Source organism: Mirounga angustirostris, unplaced genomic scaffold (assembly GCF_029215605.1).
Source record: "Mirounga angustirostris isolate CCGP_5_RB_7025 unplaced genomic scaffold, mMirAng1.0.hap1 SCAF_6, whole genome shotgun sequence".
Taxonomy (NCBI): domain Eukaryota; kingdom Metazoa; phylum Chordata; class Mammalia; order Carnivora; family Phocidae; genus Mirounga; species Mirounga angustirostris.
In genome coordinates, this window is record NW_026991714.1 from 119,755,660 (window position 1) to 119,774,017 (window position 18,358).

General features: G+C 42.4%; 1 protein-coding gene across 4 annotated transcripts in view; it reads left to right on the forward strand.

Annotated features, from left to right (window-relative positions):
• Positions 1-18,358, forward strand: part of PCGF5 (polycomb group ring finger 5) — a 125,008-nt gene that overhangs the window by 39,851 nt on the left and 66,799 nt on the right. The window contains exon 2 of one of the 4 annotated variants that reach the window (XM_064595009.1): positions 11,376-11,461. The exons of 1 other annotated variant lie outside the window; for it this stretch is intronic. In XM_064595009.1, coding sequence (XP_064451079.1) covers positions 11,376-11,461 — 86 coding nt within the window. Of the gene's footprint in view, positions 1-11,375; positions 11,462-17,271; positions 17,448-18,358 lie in introns of those variants that run through there. 2 more of the 4 variants (XM_064595008.1, XM_045878401.3) reach the window with 2 other exon arrangements.

Here is an 18,358-nt window from a genome sequence, read left to right on the forward strand (position 1 = left end):
TTCTGCATTCCTAACAAGCTCCCTGGTGAAGCTGATGCTGATGGTCTGTGGACTGCAGGTGAAGTAGCAAAGGTGTAGGAGTCTGTAGGCTGATCTGGAAGACTTAAAATACATTTTGCTCTACCTGTATTAGTATGAAAATTCACCTTAATAACATGGAAGAGACTGATCGTTTAAAGAGTGTATGAGCTCTGGTAGGCATGGGGAGAGAAGAGCTATACCCCAGCTACTTGATTCCCAGAAATCATGATGATGTGGAATACCGTATTCCCCTCATTCATGCTTACTTTTGAGTTTTCTTAGAGATCCTGACCTTTCAGGAAGCTGTCTTCAGCTCCAATACCCGGGATCAGGGGAAATCATGACAACCTCAGTGGAGGATGTGTCTCTATCTGTGTTCTCCATTAATCAGACCAACTTTACTGATACCAAGGGAAGTTAGGGAGTTTGAACTCTCCTCCTCAAAAAAGAAATATTTATTTTTTTGCCCCACAAAAGTGATGAGTTTCCTGTCATTGGCAGATTTCAGTGGCTTTTGGTCAAATAATTTCCTTTTTCCCTTTCAAAGTTATTTTTAGACAGATAGTTGGCACTCTGGCCATCTGCAGTCTGCCACCACTACATTCATAAAAATTCCAATGTCCATGGAATTTTGTATTGCTTAGTCATCTTGTCTAATCTATTTACATTTTTATCAGTAATCCTTTTTTCCCTTGGCATAATTTCATTTACCCATCTGTCATCTGACTTTTCTATTTCCCCTTTCTTCATCCTACTAAGAATGGATGGGATCTTCCCTATAGAAGAAGAGAGCTTTACATCGAGGGGACCCCTCTGTGGAGGTTATAGAGGGAGCATCAGAAGTCAGAGGACAGCTAGTGTGATGGACTGTTTGTGCTACTAATCAGCATTGGGAAATGAGTGAGTGTGGAACCCATGGGCACATACCAACTCATTTAACAGAATCCAGAGGATTTCTAAAATGAATGTTTTGTTTCTGTTTGTTTTTATGTTTGTTTTAATCTCTGCCATTTGCATCTTCTGTTTCTGGCATTTAAATAGATAGCTGATAATAGTATTAGACTGAAGTAAAGCTTGGGCAATTTCTGACTTATGAATGATTCACAAGTTCCCAATTCCTTTCAGAAGGCCAGCTCCCACTTCCCTGCTAAGGGATGCCGTCTTACTCTTACTGCAGAGGATCTACCTGCTCCTAGAGCCTCCATCTCTAACAAAGTGCTATATAGCCCTTGTGATCTCTTTCTTGGTCACAGCACATAATAACATGTTCATTGAATTATGTGGGGTTAGAAGGGATTTTATTCCCCCTCTCTGAGTAACATATGTTACAGAGGGTGTTTAATATGGCCGGCCACTCTATGAAAATACTATGTCTGAAAGCTAACCTGGAAATCTAGTAAGATACATAAGTAAATACTTTTTATGCTTTGTCTGTTAGAGGATGCAACCTGAAGATTTCTAATATCAAACTGTATAATTGGTTTAGCCTGGTAATAGATGGTTGTCCCTCAGAGGTTCAGTGGTTGCTATAGAAGCTCAGGGCCAGAAGAACTGTGCTCTGTGCAGGCCACTACTGGGGTACTCAGGGGCTTGGTCATGGCTGGGTGCCAAGGCCCTGTGGAAAGCAGAAAGACTTTCAGTGCCTCAAGTGCTAGACACCTGGTACCAATTAGACCACACCTGCTTTCTGCTGTTTGGCCTCTCCCTTTCTCTCTTCTGTGAGCTACTCTTAAAAAAAATCGCTGAAAATCAGAAACGGTTCAGGTTCTGACTCAGATCTCTGTGTATCTTTATAACCTCTCAAAACTGTGTGAATGCTGGTGATGGTAGTAAGTAGGAGAAAAGTTTCACCTATTCTCTCATTCAAATGTAGAAGAATATCTCATTCGAACATTGAAAATGTCTCAGACAGGTGATCTGCTTCACACACATACAAAAAAGCTCAGCAGGACTGTGGCAGCATCCTCCACAGTGCGCAAAACAGAGTTTAACATGTAGGTACTGGAAGTGCTTGTTAAATGATCCAAAGCAAAAAGCAAAATGGCAACGGAATGCCTTTTCATTTCCCATCTTATCAGCTTTTTCAAAACATCATTTTAATTCCAGCAAACTTGGATCCCTCATTATATTTCCAATGCTGTATTTGAACATTGCTTGAATGTCTGTTCCTGGCTGTGTATGCACACACATATGCATACACTGATTTGCTGTATCCAAACGCAGAAATGCCTACTTAGTTCATGTGATTAGCTGGAAGAGTTGGTTGTTAGGTTGAAGAATACCCTGGAAGTTATATTGGCCTTTAATTTTACCCAAAAAGTCTTTATTTTTTATTTTTTATTTTTTAAGATTTTATTTATTTATTTGACAGAGAGAGAGAGATCACAAGTAGGCAGACAGGCAGGCAGAGGGAGAGGGAGAGGGAGAAGCAGGCTCCCTACTGAGCACGGAGCCTGATGCTGATGCAGGACCTGATCCTGGGATCATGACCTGAGCCGAAGGCAGACGCTTAACCGACTGAGCCACCCAAGCGCCCTTACCCAAAAAGTCTTGAGATGATTTCTTAGAGTGTTACTTTATGACAGTGAGCTGCATTAATTTTACTTACTATGTTGCTAGAGAGGTTATTATAAATTCCCCCAACATTTACTAAGTATCCGCTAGGTTCACAAACCTGTCCTGGGCCCTATCTGTCCCTGCCTTCAGGTTATTTACCATCTTTCCTGATAGACTACAAAAACACAAAGTATGAATACTAATACTAAATCAGCTAAATACCAGGTGCATAGGGCTCCAACAGTTCTCAGAAAAGAGAGACTCCAATGAGGTGGAAGGGTTAAAAGAAGGAACAGTTTGGAAAGATGTATCATTGCAATTGGCCTTAATGGATGGTGAAAAGGAGGACAAAGAGGAGAGCTTTCCATTTAGTGGTGAACAATATAAGCAAAGGCTAGAGGTTGGCATTCACAGCATTTTTGTGGGTCAGTGACAGCTTGGTCCAGTCGTGGTGTAGAGGTTCTAGGTTGGAAAGAGCGGAGATAAGGTGGTAAAGCTTGCTTGGTACCAAGTCCCAGAGGGGTTATGCTGCCACAGAGTGAAGTGGTCTGGAACGTGGTTGAGCAGCACCTGGACAGTCCTGGAGCCGCTCTGCTAGGTCCCACTCTTGCCTCCATCGGTCCTGAGCTTTGTGATCCTGGTTGTCCCACAAACTCCGTGCCACTGTTTCTTCATTTGTAACATAAGGACAGTGATTTTATTTATCTCATAGGGTCGCCGTTGGAGCAAAAGAAATAATAATCACACCAATTGTTTAGCATCATTCTGGGTACTTGGTAAGGCTCATTGCATCATTAATTATTAGCAAGGGAGAGAAAGAGTGATAGCTATGCCTTAGAAAGCTGACTCTGATTCAGGATAAGCTGATTGAAGCTTCAGGAGGCTTTGTGGAGTTGCCTTTTGCCTGGATGGAGTTGAAGACAGAATTTTAGAGGTGTCACCACAATTTCCAGCCTCTATAGGAAGGCACAGGAAAGGGTACGGGGTGATGTGTTGCACAAAGCTGTTCTGTTTCCATTACATCTCCATTTCACAGATTTTAGAAATGATCATGCTTGATAGTCATTCAGAAATGATTTGCTAAGCCTAATCAGCAGTGTTCCTTAATGGCCACAGAGAACTCAATGCCGGTCAGTTAGAGGAAGTGAATTGTTGAGCCAGAAGTAACTGGAAGTTTATTTGCTTCCTCTTTTTTTTGGTTAATATTTTATATTGTGTACCCAGAGGCTGCTGTGCTCACAGGGAGAAGATAGAGAATTGAATCTGAATAAATCAAAATGGAAAATAACTCTGAATATCCCTACAAGAATTGCAGGGCCTAACTTCAATAACTCATGCATGCTAATTCTGTTTGTTGTACTTAACACTTTGGGTGGACAAGAAAATGGAAGGCAGCTCTCTATATAAAAACAGGAATTCTGTTTCATACCTTTCCTTGAAGTTGTTCTTTTAGCTATAAGATCTTTAGCTGGAAGTAAGTTTAATTCATCTAGTAGGAAGTTTGAATTTTTACTAAGCTTATCTTGATAAAAATTAAAAAAAAATAAGCTGCACTTCAGTCCTATCTTCATGGTGGAAAGTTGTATGAAAAAAATTTTAAAGCATGAGCATTATGCTTTGTGAAGAAACAGCATCCTCAAAGGATAACTTTACAAAACATTTACATTTTTGTTTATCACAGTAAGTTTTACTTCCTAAGTGCTACTTGTCTATATTTTGACTCTGAATATTATAGATGCTCCCATATATGGTATGGAGTGTTCTTATATGCAATTTCAAAATAGTCTCAAGGGTCAAAGTTTACAAACGCTAATAGTTCTGGTATAGCATTCCAAGTATAATGCAAAGCATGTACTGACATCAAGAGTTGTTAATTCTTGGTGATATTTGTGGCTTATAAAACATAATAGAGATAATCAGTTAAAAGTGAGTGTGACTGTTATGTTTGAAGAAGCACCTCTCTCTAGTTCTTCATCTGTGTGGTCTTTAATATACACTATGCATATGTGTGTATATATATGTATACATTTATGTATATATGTATCAAGGAATCTCTGTAACTGGCCATGTGCAGCACAGTGTAGTTCTTTTTTTTTTTTTTAAGATTTTATTTATTTATTTGAGAGAGAGAGAATGAGAGAGAGCAAGCACATGAGAGGGGGGAGGGTCAGAGGGAGAAGCAGACTCTCCGCCGAGCAGGGAGCCCGACGCGGGACTCCATCCTGGGACTCGATCCTGGGACTCCAGGATCATGACCTGAGCCGAAGGCAGTCGCTTAACCAACTGAGCCACCCAGGCGCCCAGCACAGTGTAGTTCTATGCCAGGTATTGTAAGTATTAACCTGAATCACATTCCTTTGAATGGATCCAAAAGAATGTTTAGAATTAAGTACAATATAAATTGATTTTAAAATAAGCATATTCTGGCTTATATACTTGGTATTTACATTAATATAAATGGATATTCACTTCCCCTCCCTTTCTGTGTAGTTCAGTCAACCCCTGTCTGGATTCCTTCTCTTCCTGGTCTTCTTCAGACCCCAGTGTCATCATCCTGCCTTTTCTCTTAGCTCCTTTCTTCTACCCACTGTATCAACAATCCTTTACCCTTTTGGCCAGTCCATTTATCCATTTGTGCTGCTTCTCTACCAGCATGGCTGGCTGCAGATCAGTACCACTAGAAAGATGTTGTCCAATTCAACTAGGTTGTCAGTACTGCTGCGTTATTTTTAGTTTTAGTTTTGGATTTTTGTGGGAGGGGTTGTTTGTTTGTTTTTATTATTCTTGTGTATGTGCCTGGACAAATTCTCTCCCATTTCCCATAGCCATGATCCTAAATTTGATCAGTTTCCATAAATTCTTTAACGCAGAGGTAGTTGAGCTGTGGTTCCTTCTTCTTCTTCTTCTTTTTTTTTAAAGATTTGTATTTATTTATTTGACAGAGAGAGACACAGCAAGAGAGGGAACACAGGCAGGGGGAGTGGGAGAGGGAGAAGCAGGCTTCCCGCTGAGCATGGAGCCCGATGTGGGGCACGATCCAGGACCCTGGGATCATGACCTGAGCCGAAGGCAGACGCTTAACAACTGAGCCACCCAGGCGTCTCTGTGGTTCCTTCTTCTGACAGAAACCTCCCTGGAGGGAATTTCCACTCCCCTAGCAGGTACAGTTCTGGTGCTATGGCTCCAGTCTCTGCCTGGGTCAGCACATGGCCATCTTCCCTCTGCATCTGTGTCTGCACAAGGTATTCTCCTTGTCTTTCTCCTGTTCTTATAAGGACACTAGTCCTATTGGATTAAGAGCCCACTACTCCAGTATGACCTATTGCAACTTCATTATACCTGCAAAGACTTTATTTCCGAATAAAGTCACATTCACAGGTACAGGTTAGGACTTCAACATGTCTTTTTCAGGCACATAGTTCAACCCATAATAGGCATTTAGAATACATCTGTGTAATATTTAACATGTGATACTTAACATGTGTGTTAAGGGTTTGTGTTTAATGTTGCATATTAAGATAATGAAGTTAATGAACCAAGTACAGAAGTGTGAAACATTCACATGGTTGTTGAGTATGGGTATCATATCACACATGTCAACTTTTAAAAGTTAAATTCTATTTATTCAGTTTTATTAATGACTGGTTTATTATTGGATACTTCTAAAGTGATTTAATTTACATAACGTAAAGCCTTCATGTAAGCATTCATGCCTATGCTTATAAATTCAGTTTCTAATTACAGAAATTCTTTCCTTTTCTAGCAGAAATGAGTACTCCACTTAAACTTCAGACTTCATTGGTAAAAAATGATTAAAGAATAAATTGTTCAGGAAATACTATAAAGGAAACAGTGATCTACTAATTTATAATTATCAAGTTCCCATTAGCTTCCTTGTCAGTATTTGTGATAAGCATCATCCTTCTAAAATTTTTAGGAAGTGAAGTACCACTGTAAGTTGTTCAAATCAAGAACAACAATTCTTGACAAAACTTACCTTTTAAAAGCACGTGAGGACATGTAATTACCTCTCTTCTTTGGATTTTTCTGCAGTTTTCTTAATTTAGTAAATTAAAATGCCAGTATTCAAATGATCTAATACCAAAGCCTTTTCTTTTGTAATTCAGCAGTATAGTAGTGAATGGACCTCAGTTATGATGACTTATGTGAAAAGTACTTTGAAACTCTTTTACCCTTTCCACAGATTCTTCTTGATTTGCCTGTAACAGTTATCCAGAAAGCTGGAAGGGAAGAATATCATTACGACCTGTCAGCTGCATCATAGGAATAGAAGCATCCCTCCTTCTCCTCAGGCTGTCAGACCAGATCTAGTTCCCACAGCTCTAGTATCCTCATTTTAAATATGCCCTCTCTTGTTGGAGCTGCTGTTCTTCAAAGGAAACAGGGTGGGGAACCCTTACCACCCTGCCCTTCATGGCCTCTTCTCAGACCAGAATCCAGGCTGCTGAAGCTGGCCACAGGGGGACTGGAGGTGACATATACACATATTCCAGCATGACTTCCCCAGGTCAGGCCAGCTTGTAGTGCTGTCTCCAAGTATGTAAGCAGATAGCTTACCCCTTGAAGCCCTGTGTTTTCTCTTAGATCAGCACTCTAGAATCCCAGATGGAATGGGGAAATACTTTCTCTTTAAATGCCACTGGGACTATATGGTGTCTTGAAGTCGGAGGTGAGAGACTAAGTCCGTTCTTCAGCAAACAGGAGAGAATGTTTTTATTTAATATTCCTTTTCTCTTTGTTGGTAGACTTTCTCCGTTGTGACATAGGAAACAGATCAGATTGTGGCAACCCTTTACAAAACATAGAGATAGTTTCTAACTCTCTGAGCTATTTGATGATGATGATGATGGTGGTGGTGGTGGTGGTGATGATGATGGTGGTGGTGATGATGATGGTGGTGGTGGTGGTGATGATGGTGGTGGTGGTGGTGATGATGGTGGTGGTGGTGATGGTGGTGGTGGTGGTGATGATGATGGTGGTAGTGGTGATGGTGGTGGTGGTGGTGATGATGGTGGTGGTGGTGATGGTGGTGGTGGTAGTGATGATGATGGTGGTGGTGGTGGTGGTGATGATGGTGGTGGTGGTGATAGTGGTGGTGGTGATGATGATGATGATGGTGGTGGTGGTGGTGGTGGTGGTGATGGTGGTGGTGGTGATGATGGTGGTGGTGGTGATGATGATGGTGGTGGTGGTGGTGGTGATGATGATGGTGGTGGTGGTGATGATGGTGGTGGTGGTGATGATGGTGGTGGTGGTGGTGATGATGGTGGTGGTGGTGGTGGTGGTGGTGGTGGTGGTGGTGGTGGTGATGATGGTGGTGGTGCCACCACCACCTTTTACTAGTAAAGCCACTGTATTCTACTCATTGCCTGGAAAATAGAAATCATAAAGTTACGGTGTTACACTGACAAGAGCTTATTGGAATTGTAGAAGTTTTCAACCCTGGGACACAGGAAAGTTTTTAATTGATATCGTCTATACATGTTCACAGAGATATGCTCTAGATCAGGAATTGGCAAACAATAGCCTAAGGGCCAAATCTGGTTTGCTGCTTGTTTCTTAAAAAAAGTTTTATTGGAACACAGCTATATCCGTTTGTTCATGTGTTGTTTTTGGCAGATTTACCCTATAAGAGCAGAGTGGAGTTACAACAGAAACCATAGAGTCCACAAAGCCTAAAATATTTACCATCTAAGCCATTACAGATAAATTTTGCCAACGCTTGCTCTAGGTAATGCTTCCAAATTGTACAACCATATTATTGAAGAACTTTAAGGGCCATTAGAGATTATGTAACCCAAGTCTAAAACAATGCTCTAGATGGGTAGACCAGGGCTCATGAAGTGCTTTGCCAATGATCTTAACTGTTTGCTGTGATTTTCTTTTCCTTTTTAAAAAAGGAAGATTTTTCCCATGACATTTTTTATCATGGCAACATATACATAACATAAATTTTACCATGTTAACCATGTTTAAGTGTATAGTTCCGTGGCATTAAATACATTCATATTGTTGTACAGTCATCTCCACCATCTATCTTCAGAACTTTTTCACCTTCCCAAACTGAACCTCTGTACCCATTAACCTAACTCTCCACTCCTCCTCCCCCACCTAGTCCCTGGCAACCACCATTGTACTTTTTGTCTCTATGAATTTGACTACTCTAGATACTTCATATGAGTAGAATCATACAGTAGTTGTCCTTTTGTAACAAGCTTATCCATAACTTTTTTTAATTGAAGGAAATGTGCTATACAGAAACAAGAAAATTCTTATCCCTGACTTATTTACCACTTGACTTGGCCCAAGGTAAGCTGATCAACTTTAATGTCCTCAGCTCTTAAAATGGTGCATTTTAGTATCTTTCTCTAAAGAATTCAATACAGTGTCATGGTATTAGTCAGCTATAGTAAAAAAGAAAGATCTTAAAATTTATAGTAGAATAGTCACAAATATTAATTTTGCATTTAGGTATTTGCTTCCAGCATTTTGGTATAAGGGAACACAAATGAATACTCAGATAGTAACTTTGTGGGCATTGGAATCAGAGTCAAAGGTGAAGGATGATAATCCAGGTCTCCTAAACCACTGATGGGTAGGATCAGAGCATACTTCTCTGGTGACTAGTTCAGAGTTTGCCAAATTCAGTGTCTCCCTGTCCTAGACAGTGCTGCCTGTGCACAGCTCACATCTTGCCCTTTGCTCATCATTCTTTTTCTATTTACATAAAGCTACTCCAGATGGGGTAAAATATAATTGATTATGTTTTAGTTTACTGTCACATTTCAGTTCTGCCCCCACCCCCCCAAGACTATACCCAGGTCACTCAATTGGAATTTTGAGTGTTCATAAAACTCTTTAGACTTTGGTGTACATCCTATTCCTTGATTTCATCTTGAGTAATTTAAGTTGTGATTTTCATATTTTACTCATTTGCCACTTAGAGAGTAACCTTATTTTAAAATTCTTAGAGGGCAAGGAAGGGCAACTGGCAGCAAAGTTAGGTAACTAAGTGTTGCTTCCACATACATCCTCAGAGCAAGTAGATCATACTAAGGCATTTGTCCTAAGTATTTGTTTGTCATTAGGTCTTAAATTATGTCTTCTGTTTTATTGCTGTTTTGTCCAAATAGTAGGGAAGGGTACAGATACAAAATTCTTAAAATTAATTCAGTGTTTGTTTGCTTACTGTGTATTAAGTGCATTGCTGGTATTATCTCCTACAATCCCCTTAAAAACTCCTGAAATATGTACTTTTATTATATCCATTTAAGCGATGAGGAAACTGAGACACAGAATAGTTCTTTGCCCTATGACATATAGCCAGTAAGAGATTGTGCCCGGGGCACCTGGGTGTCTCAGTGGGTTAAGCGTCTGCCTTCGGCTCAGGTCATGGCTCCAGGGTCCTGGGATCAAGTCCCGCATGGGGTGGGGGGTGGGGGGTCCCTGCTCAGCAGAGAGTCTGCTTCTCCCTCTGCCCCTCCCCCCTGCTCCTGATCTCAATCTCTCTCTCTCATATGCTCTCTTTCTCTCTCAAATAAATAAATACAATCTTTAAAAAAAAAAAGAGAGAGAGAGAGAGAGAGATTATACCAGAATTTGAATGCTGGCAGTCTTGACTGCAAAGTCAGATTTCATTTATTTGCTTGTTCATCTGTTCATTCATTTATTCACAAATACTTAATGAGATCCTGTTATGTTTTAGAATTGATTCAAGGGATACAGCAGTAATGATAAATCATGGAGCTTTTGCTGTTAACCACTTTTCTATGAACCATCTTGTATTCTTCTTCATCATCTAGTCTAAGATGCTTGGATGCTAGTGCTTTTTTCAGCTTCTCATCAAGAAGCTATTAGGAGGTTTTGGTAAGTGGTGGGAGCTTTTCCAGTGAGCTAGGATAACCCCTTTCAGCAGACACAAATGAAGAAACCATTGAAGACAAATGTTGTTTCTTTCTTCTTGAAGTATCACAGACAAGTTATCATAGCTTCTGAAACTTCTGTAGGGTTTATCACCCTGAAGGCCAAGAATTAAGAGTATCTACCTTAATGTCGCCCTGGTTTAATTTAGGCCAGTATTCTCTTAGTTTTCCTGCAAACCTGGACACAAAGTAATCAGTATCTTAGTCATTAAGTCTGAATAGTTGAAGACAGTATGAACACACTAATTTGCTTTTTGTTTTCAAGGGTGTTTTTTGTTTTGTTTTGTTTTGTTTTTGGTCCAAGACAGAATTGTGAAGTACAAGAGAGAAGGTTGTCTTTGGTGGTTTGCTTTCCTCCTCTTTGAGTTATACTTCCCTTCCTCCTGCTGCTTCCCCCACCTCCCAGCCAGCAAAGTGTTATAGTTAATATCCTGCTCAAGTATGAAGTCATAACTAAAGCCTCCTGTCCTTCCCTGGCCTTTCTCCCTTCCTTTGGACTAAGAAGTCTACTAATCCTGGTGAGCTAGGAACCCATAACTCAAGTGATGGCTCATGAGGACTTGACTGTGACCCTGCCTGGAGATTTTGCATTTTAATGGAAAACATTACGTTTCTGCTACCCCTTCACTGGAGAGGAGTAAATAAAGATTTAACACACACTTCTGCAATGTTGAATTAACTCAAATTATTACACATTTGGGGGGAATTAGTTTTCTTTGTGTGTCTTTGAATTGCTTAGTGTGAAATATTTAGGCTTTCCCATCTTGTTTTTAAAAATTGGGTGTGATAAATATTGAGTTCGGAGGAAGAAATACTTTGTGACCATTGCATGCCTTACTTTATACTGTGTCCTAGATCCATTGCCTTGCCTGGAGTGTCTCATTCATCCTGTAAACTATCTCAGCATCCAGGACCTCTGCTGGGTTGTACAGGATTACCAGGTACTATTCAACTGCTGGTGGTCTGCAAGATTGCCACTTATACCTTATATTTTTACAGTCCTTTACAGTTTATAATTTAAGAAACATTTTTTCACTTATCCTCTCATTTAATCTTCTATATGTTCATTATAATAACACACAAATATAGAAAGAAAAGACCCTTGATTACGGTAACATTAATCTCAGTTTTCTTTTTCTTTTCTTTTTTTTTAAAAGATTTTATTTATTTGACAGAGAGAGACAGCGAGAGAGGGAACACAAGTAGGGGGAGAGGGAGAGGGACAAGCAGGCTTCCCGCTGAGCAGGGAGCCTGATGCGGGGCTCGATCCCAGGACCCTGGGATCATGACCTGAGCCGAAGGCACACACTTAACGACTGAGCCACCCAGGCGCCCCTAATTTCAGTTTTCATAGGAAGAAAATGAAGCCAAGGGAAGTTAGGTGACTTACCCTGACTGAAAACCAGGTTCTCTTGCTAGGTCCAGTGTCCCTTCCTCTAAACTACAGCTACCTGTAAAATGAGGACTTTTTCAAATCATGTGCCTAGACTCCTCTGGTATTTGAATGTTTATGTCACTAAATTTTTATATTGCACTTGCCCCATTTGAATTTCATATCATTTTTTTGGTAGGGCTTTTTTCCCTAACTTTTCTATAATCACTCCTAACTTAGAATTATCTACATTCAGATTTGATGAACTATTCTTAGTTTCTGCATGTCAGTCATTTGTCCATTGGTGATCCTGAAGGATTTAATCTGAACTCCCAAAATAAGAATTGTGGTTTTGTCATGTTTTAAAGTATCCATAGCCCTGATGATTGGAGTAAATGCAGTTTTTTTCTTATAGTCTGTACCTATTTTAGTTACATTCTCTGTTCTTCCAGTATAAATGGAACTTGCTCCAGCCAACTGTTGAAATCGCAGTTAAGAAAATACAGCTAGTTTTTTCTGCCTCTCAAAAGAGGGGGGGAAGAAAACAAGTTTTGTTAGTCTGTCTTTTTAGCATAATGTATTTAAGGCACTTTACAATATTTATTTAGCTAGTTGCACAGTCTTTCATAGACTAATCTTGTCCCTATACCTAACGCTATTTATCTGTACTCACTTTTAGGTATATTGACTTAATTTCTTTTTTTTTTTTTTCTGGCTTTCTCATTTATTTTTCATATTCATAGCTTTTAGTATTTTGCCTTGCAGCCTTTATTACTGGCAGAGTCTTGAGCATGCAGGACTAATTTCCGGACCACCAATAGCACTCCTTCTTTCAGCTGGGTTTTTGTCACTTAACACTTTATTAATAAATTTGGTGTATTGCTCCATAATTGTTTCTTGTGGATAAGTCTCTATTCCCTGTTGTGATTTTAATTAGTAGTCTTAGATGGCAAGGATTATGCCGAACACATCTTTGGAAAGATCCCTCCAAGAAGAAACCAGAGAAAGAATACACAGAATATGTCTTAGAGTGCATGCAAATATCCAGCTTTCAGTCAGTATTTATTTGAATGCTTACCATTGTGCCATCCATTCTGCTAGTGAAGCGCAATCAAGCAATGGGTCCCCTGGGCTTACACACTAGTAGGAGGTTAACCAGTTAATTCAAGACAGTGTGATGTGGGACTTGAGAGAATAAGTTGAGTTGTAATGTATGTATGTGGTATATGTATATCAAGGAAGCTCTTCAACACCATCAAGGTGTCTGGGAAGGTAGCCTTTGATATCGTCTGATACCTGAAGGATAAACAAGAGTTGACCAGGGGCGCCTGGGTGGCTCAGTTGGTTAAGCGACTGCCTTGGGCTCGGGTCATGATCCTGGAGTCCCTGGATCGAGTCCCGCATCGGGCTCCCTGCTCGGCGGGGAGTCTGCTTCTCCCTCTGACCCTCCCCCCTCTCATGTGCTCTCTCTCTCATTCTCTCTCTCTCAAATAAATAAATAAAAAATCTTAAAACAAAAAACAAAAAACAAGAGTTGACCAGATTCAGCAAGGGTGGGGAGGGGTGAGGGAATTGGGACAGGATGCTCATTTGAAGGAAATAAGACCCATCTTTCTAGCTAGAGGGTAAAAATGTATATTGGCACTGCAGCATAGAGTTCCAGGGAGAGGCTGTAGAAGTGATGGGGATCTGTAATGGGCTTACTAAGTGTTTGGGTGTTAGCCTAAGAACAAGGTTTTTGTTTTGGTTGTTGTTTTTTAAGATTTTATTTATTTATTTGACAGAGGGAGACACAGCAAGAGAGGGAACACAAGCAGGGGGAGTGGGAGAGGGAGAAGCAGGCTTCCCGCCGAGCAGGGAGCCTGATGCGGGGCTCTATCCCAAGACCCTGGGATCATGACCTGAGCCGAAGGCAGATGCTTAACGACTGAGCCACCCAGCTGCCCCTGAACAGGGTTTTTTTTTTAAGCTGGGGAGCAGCATGATCCAAGTTGTAGTTAGTCCTCTGGCTATGCTGTGGGGAATGGTTTGACAGATAAGAGCTTTAGCTAAAAATTCGTTGAAGTAATGGAGGGTAGAGATGATAGTAATCTCAACCAGAGTAGGTTAAGTGGAAGGATTCAAGAGACATTGTCCTTGAGAATTATTGATTGCAGGAGAGGGGTGCATTAAAAGAAAAAGAGACATGGCTGAGGTTGATTAGAGGTCCTTCGGTTCTGTTCCCTTTTCATTCCTCCATCACTGATTTTAGGTAGTCATAGATTTTGAGCTGTAACATCCATGGCTATAAAATAAATACATTTGGGCCCAGGGGGACACTTTAAATTTTAATATTTTCTAAAATCTCTCTAGGAAGACTTTAGATTACAGAGGAAAGTTTTATGTTAGAGATATTCTATATAAAAAGATTAAATAGCATACTGAGGTATATAAAATAATTTACAATAATGAAAAAGCCATCTCATTTAATATCCCAGGGGAAATGTAAAGTTCTAACCCTATTTTTAAGCATTGTGCTATTAAACATCAGTTCATTGATAATATATTTATTAGCCAAGGACAGAATGTGAACTTTTCAGTATAGAATTATCCATCCATTACCTAGCCTTAACTGAAATAAAAATCTAGACATAAACTATAAAGTAATGAAAGTGTTTGTTAGGTATACAGATAGTTCCAAGTAGTTTCAAGGGTTATCAAGAGCCATTTGTGGTTCCCTGGGAGAGTCTGGATCAATGATCAAATGAAACCAGTTACTGCTTTGGGATTATGCTTCTTTGGTAGGAACTCACCAGTGGCAGTTCCCTCCTAAATACCATATAGGCAGTTATTTCCCTCTCTCCTTTCACCCATTCTTCTCTCCCTTTGTTCCTTGTTTTCTTTCAAGTTAATTTGTTTCTTACCAAACCTCCCTTAAAATCTTGGACTTATGGGCCCCTGGGTGGCTCAGTTGGTTAAGCAACTGCCTTCGGCTCGGGTCATGATCCTGGAGTCCCGGGATCGAGTCCCGCATCCGGCTCCCTGCTTGGCGGGGAGTTTGCTTCTCCCTCTGACCCTCTTCCCTCTCGTGCTCTCTGTCTCTCATTCTCTCTCTCTCAAATAAATAAATAAAATCTTTAAAAAAAAAAAAATCTTGGACTTACGAAGTTCCCTTGAGAAGCGTAAATGATATGGAACTGGTACCTTTGTTTTGGTCTTGGCTTTACCAAAAGCAGGTCTGTGATTATGAACTTGCCACTTCTCAGGATCTTGGTTTCTACATTTGTAAAATGAGAAGGCTGAAGTAGATTCGTGATTAGGGGAATCCCAGTGATGATTCTTTTATCTGCCTTTTTTTTTTCCCGAGTCCTGTATATCCAGTTGCTTCCAGGCCTTTGTTTATTTGAGGGTCCCACTCATACTTGAGATTTGTTACCAGAGCCACCCTCTCAGATTCAGGCTTCTATGGTTTGTTGCAGCCCCACCGTCAGAACCAAAGGACTAAAACGTGAGTTACTGGAAAGCATTCCCAGGTGGGGTGGTTGCTGAAGAGGGAAAAGGAGAAACCACTGAACATTTTACTACAGATTGTGCTACCTCCAGGGACACGAGGCACACATTTCCTTGCAAAGGTTGTAATTCTCTCTCCCACCCCCAAGTCCACCATTTGCAGTTTGGGTTATAGCAGTGCCACTTCTACACCTATCCTCAGGTCCTGCTCTAGCATATTCCTCACCCCTCCTTCCATTGCTAAGGAAAGCCTTCCTAATATCCATCCTCAAGCTCATTTCCTCAGGGAATGCTGATTAGCCCCACTTACTGTCCATCACCAATCACATTTAAGCCCCCCCCTTTGTTAAGTGTTATTCTTTAAAATAAGTTCAGATGCAAAATAGGAAAATGCCAATTTATAATAGTATATTCAGTAGTGTCTTCCATTGTTTGAAACAGGGTGACTTTCCACATATCGATCTGTTTAGTCTCCGAGATGAAAGATCCGAAATTACCCTTCACCTATAAAGTCAACCAAACTTGTTTTCTGTACACATTGTGATTAACTTGACTTATTGAAGCCGATCCTAGCTTAGAAATTGGCATGTATGCTCTTGCAAAATGGTTCTTATAAGGACTGTAAAAATGTGGTCCTTGAAAGCTGTTTGAGAAAATGTATTGCTCTTGCTGTGATATTAGCAATGGTATTTTTTAAATGTTATGTCCCCTCTACATAAGTTTAAGTATAAATTGGATATTTTTTAAAACCTTTCTCTACTTCTTTGATGTATTCAGATTTGAAATAGATCTTGGAACACCTGTATGTTTGCTGGACTAGTGGTTGTTGGGTTTGTTGGTTTACCACTAGAACCATCTCCACAATCTATCCCTCTGATAAGGACCGTGGCTCCTGTCAATAGGAGATAAAACAAATACTTTGCATCAGTCCCCCACCCCACCCCCAGTACTGTCAGTTCCCCAGCCCCCACTGCTCTCACTTCTGCAGAAGCAAAGATGATGTAATTACAACACCTTTTCCTCTAATCCATAAATTGAAACCACCCTTTACTGATTCCCTTTGGGATGTTTGTTTTAACTTTTGTTTTACTGGTGGAGACCACGCCGATTTGCCTGCTACCCTAGGATTACTTGATTGCAGTCTTCTAAGAAGCAAAGAACCGGGTCTAATTTAATGTTTAGCAAAATAGTGGTTGTGGTAGAAATTTGTAAGTTTGGGGAATGCAGTAGAATAGGATTGAATGACGTTAAGGAATCCTTTAGTGCATGCTTTTGAATAAATCTTTAGCAGTGAATGGTCTCTTGTAGATCTCAGAGCCGCTAGAAAGAGAACTGGGGTGTTTGTTTTGAACCTTGCAAATAGTAATAACTCTTTACCTTTCTACTCATACCCCCACCCCCACCACGCTTCTGCTTGCTTACAGTTGTCAACGATACCCACCCCAGAGTAGTAAGTTTGTTAGTGATTTTTACATAAGGTGCAAATCAAGCAATGTCTTCGTCCCCGCTGTGCGCAGATGGGACTAGCTTGGGGAAGACGCAGCTGAGCAGTTTCTCAGGGTGACTCATTATCAACACTGACCGTTGCTTTTAAATCCACCGGGGAAAATGTAGCAGACATTGTTATGATGAAAACAACCGGGAGGGGTGGTGGCGAGGAGAAGAACCGAGATAAAATTTGGCCAAGGCTACGTGTCGCCCTGAAGCCACGGCAGCGGGCGGGCGGGGCGGCCAAGGCACCTGCGAGGAGCGCGGGCAGGCGGGCGTGGCCTGCGGGCGTGGCCGGGGGCGTGGCCGGCCGGCGGCGCCGGCGGTTGGAAGGGGGTGGAGTTGCCCTTGGAGGCGGCACCGGCCCTGGGCCCCGAGGCCCGCCGCGCCCTATCGGGCCCGAGCCGAGTGGCCCCGCGGAGCCGGCGCGCTCCCGCCTGCAGGGGGAGGGCGGACGGGGCGCGGGGACCGGCCAGGCCGCGGCGGGCGCTGTTTCTCTTTCACTTTCCTTCCCTCTGAGGCCGGCGCGCTGGCGGGCGAGGAGCGGCGGCGGCGGCGGCGGCGGCGGCGGCCGCGGGGTAGGTGCCGAGCGGGCTTGAGAGGCGGCGGAGGGGCCCCGGCCGCCCCCGCACTCCCCGCCCAAGTTTGCGCCCCGGGCGGGAGCGGCACCTCCAAGCACCTGCCGCGGCCGGCCTTGCCTGGAGCTGGGAGAGCCCCTTGGGGACGGGGACGGGGGTGGTCGGGGCGGACCTGGGGCTTCGGAGCCGCGTCCTGCCCTCGCGCGCGGAGAGGGCGGCGGGCTGCCGGCTGCCGGCTGCCGGCTGCCGGCGCTCGTCCCCGGGAGAGGCGGCGCGCCTTCCCCCGCGTAGCCCCGGCGCGGCCCGAGCGGCGCGTCCTCCGGGCCCGGGCCCGCGCACCTGCCGGGCGGGCGGGGCGGACTGGTGCTTGGACCGCCCAGGGCTGTGCCGCCGGGTCCCGCCGGAGGACGCGGAGAAGTTCCGTGCCGCCCCGTCACTGCAAGCACTTGCTTCCTTTAATTGTTTGGTGACAGGACTCTGTGGCTTACTCTCTTCATACCACCCGAGGTCGGGACCGTGCATTTCCTCTTTCAGAAGACTTTCTCTTAACTCTGGAGCTTCCTGGCAAACCTGTGGAAAAGGCAGGGCCGCTAGTCCCGATGTATAGAGGAGAAGCCGAGACCCAGGCATGGATATTAAATGCCTTACTGAAAGGTCATACAGGGCTAAGGACCAGAACCCAGACCCCCTTGGCTGTTATTTATGCTCCTTTTGTGTTACACCCTCGGCACAACTTTCCTGAGCGGGTAGGATCTCACGCAGAACCTACTCCGTGCACATTCTTAATGGAGATGTGTCCGTGGAATGATGCCTTTTGCCTCTGTGGTTGCTTTGTATCTGTGAGTTAACAGCTGAGATAGGAGGAAAGTTCCTGTTTATAGGATTAACTTAGGAAATCAGTACCTTCTTTC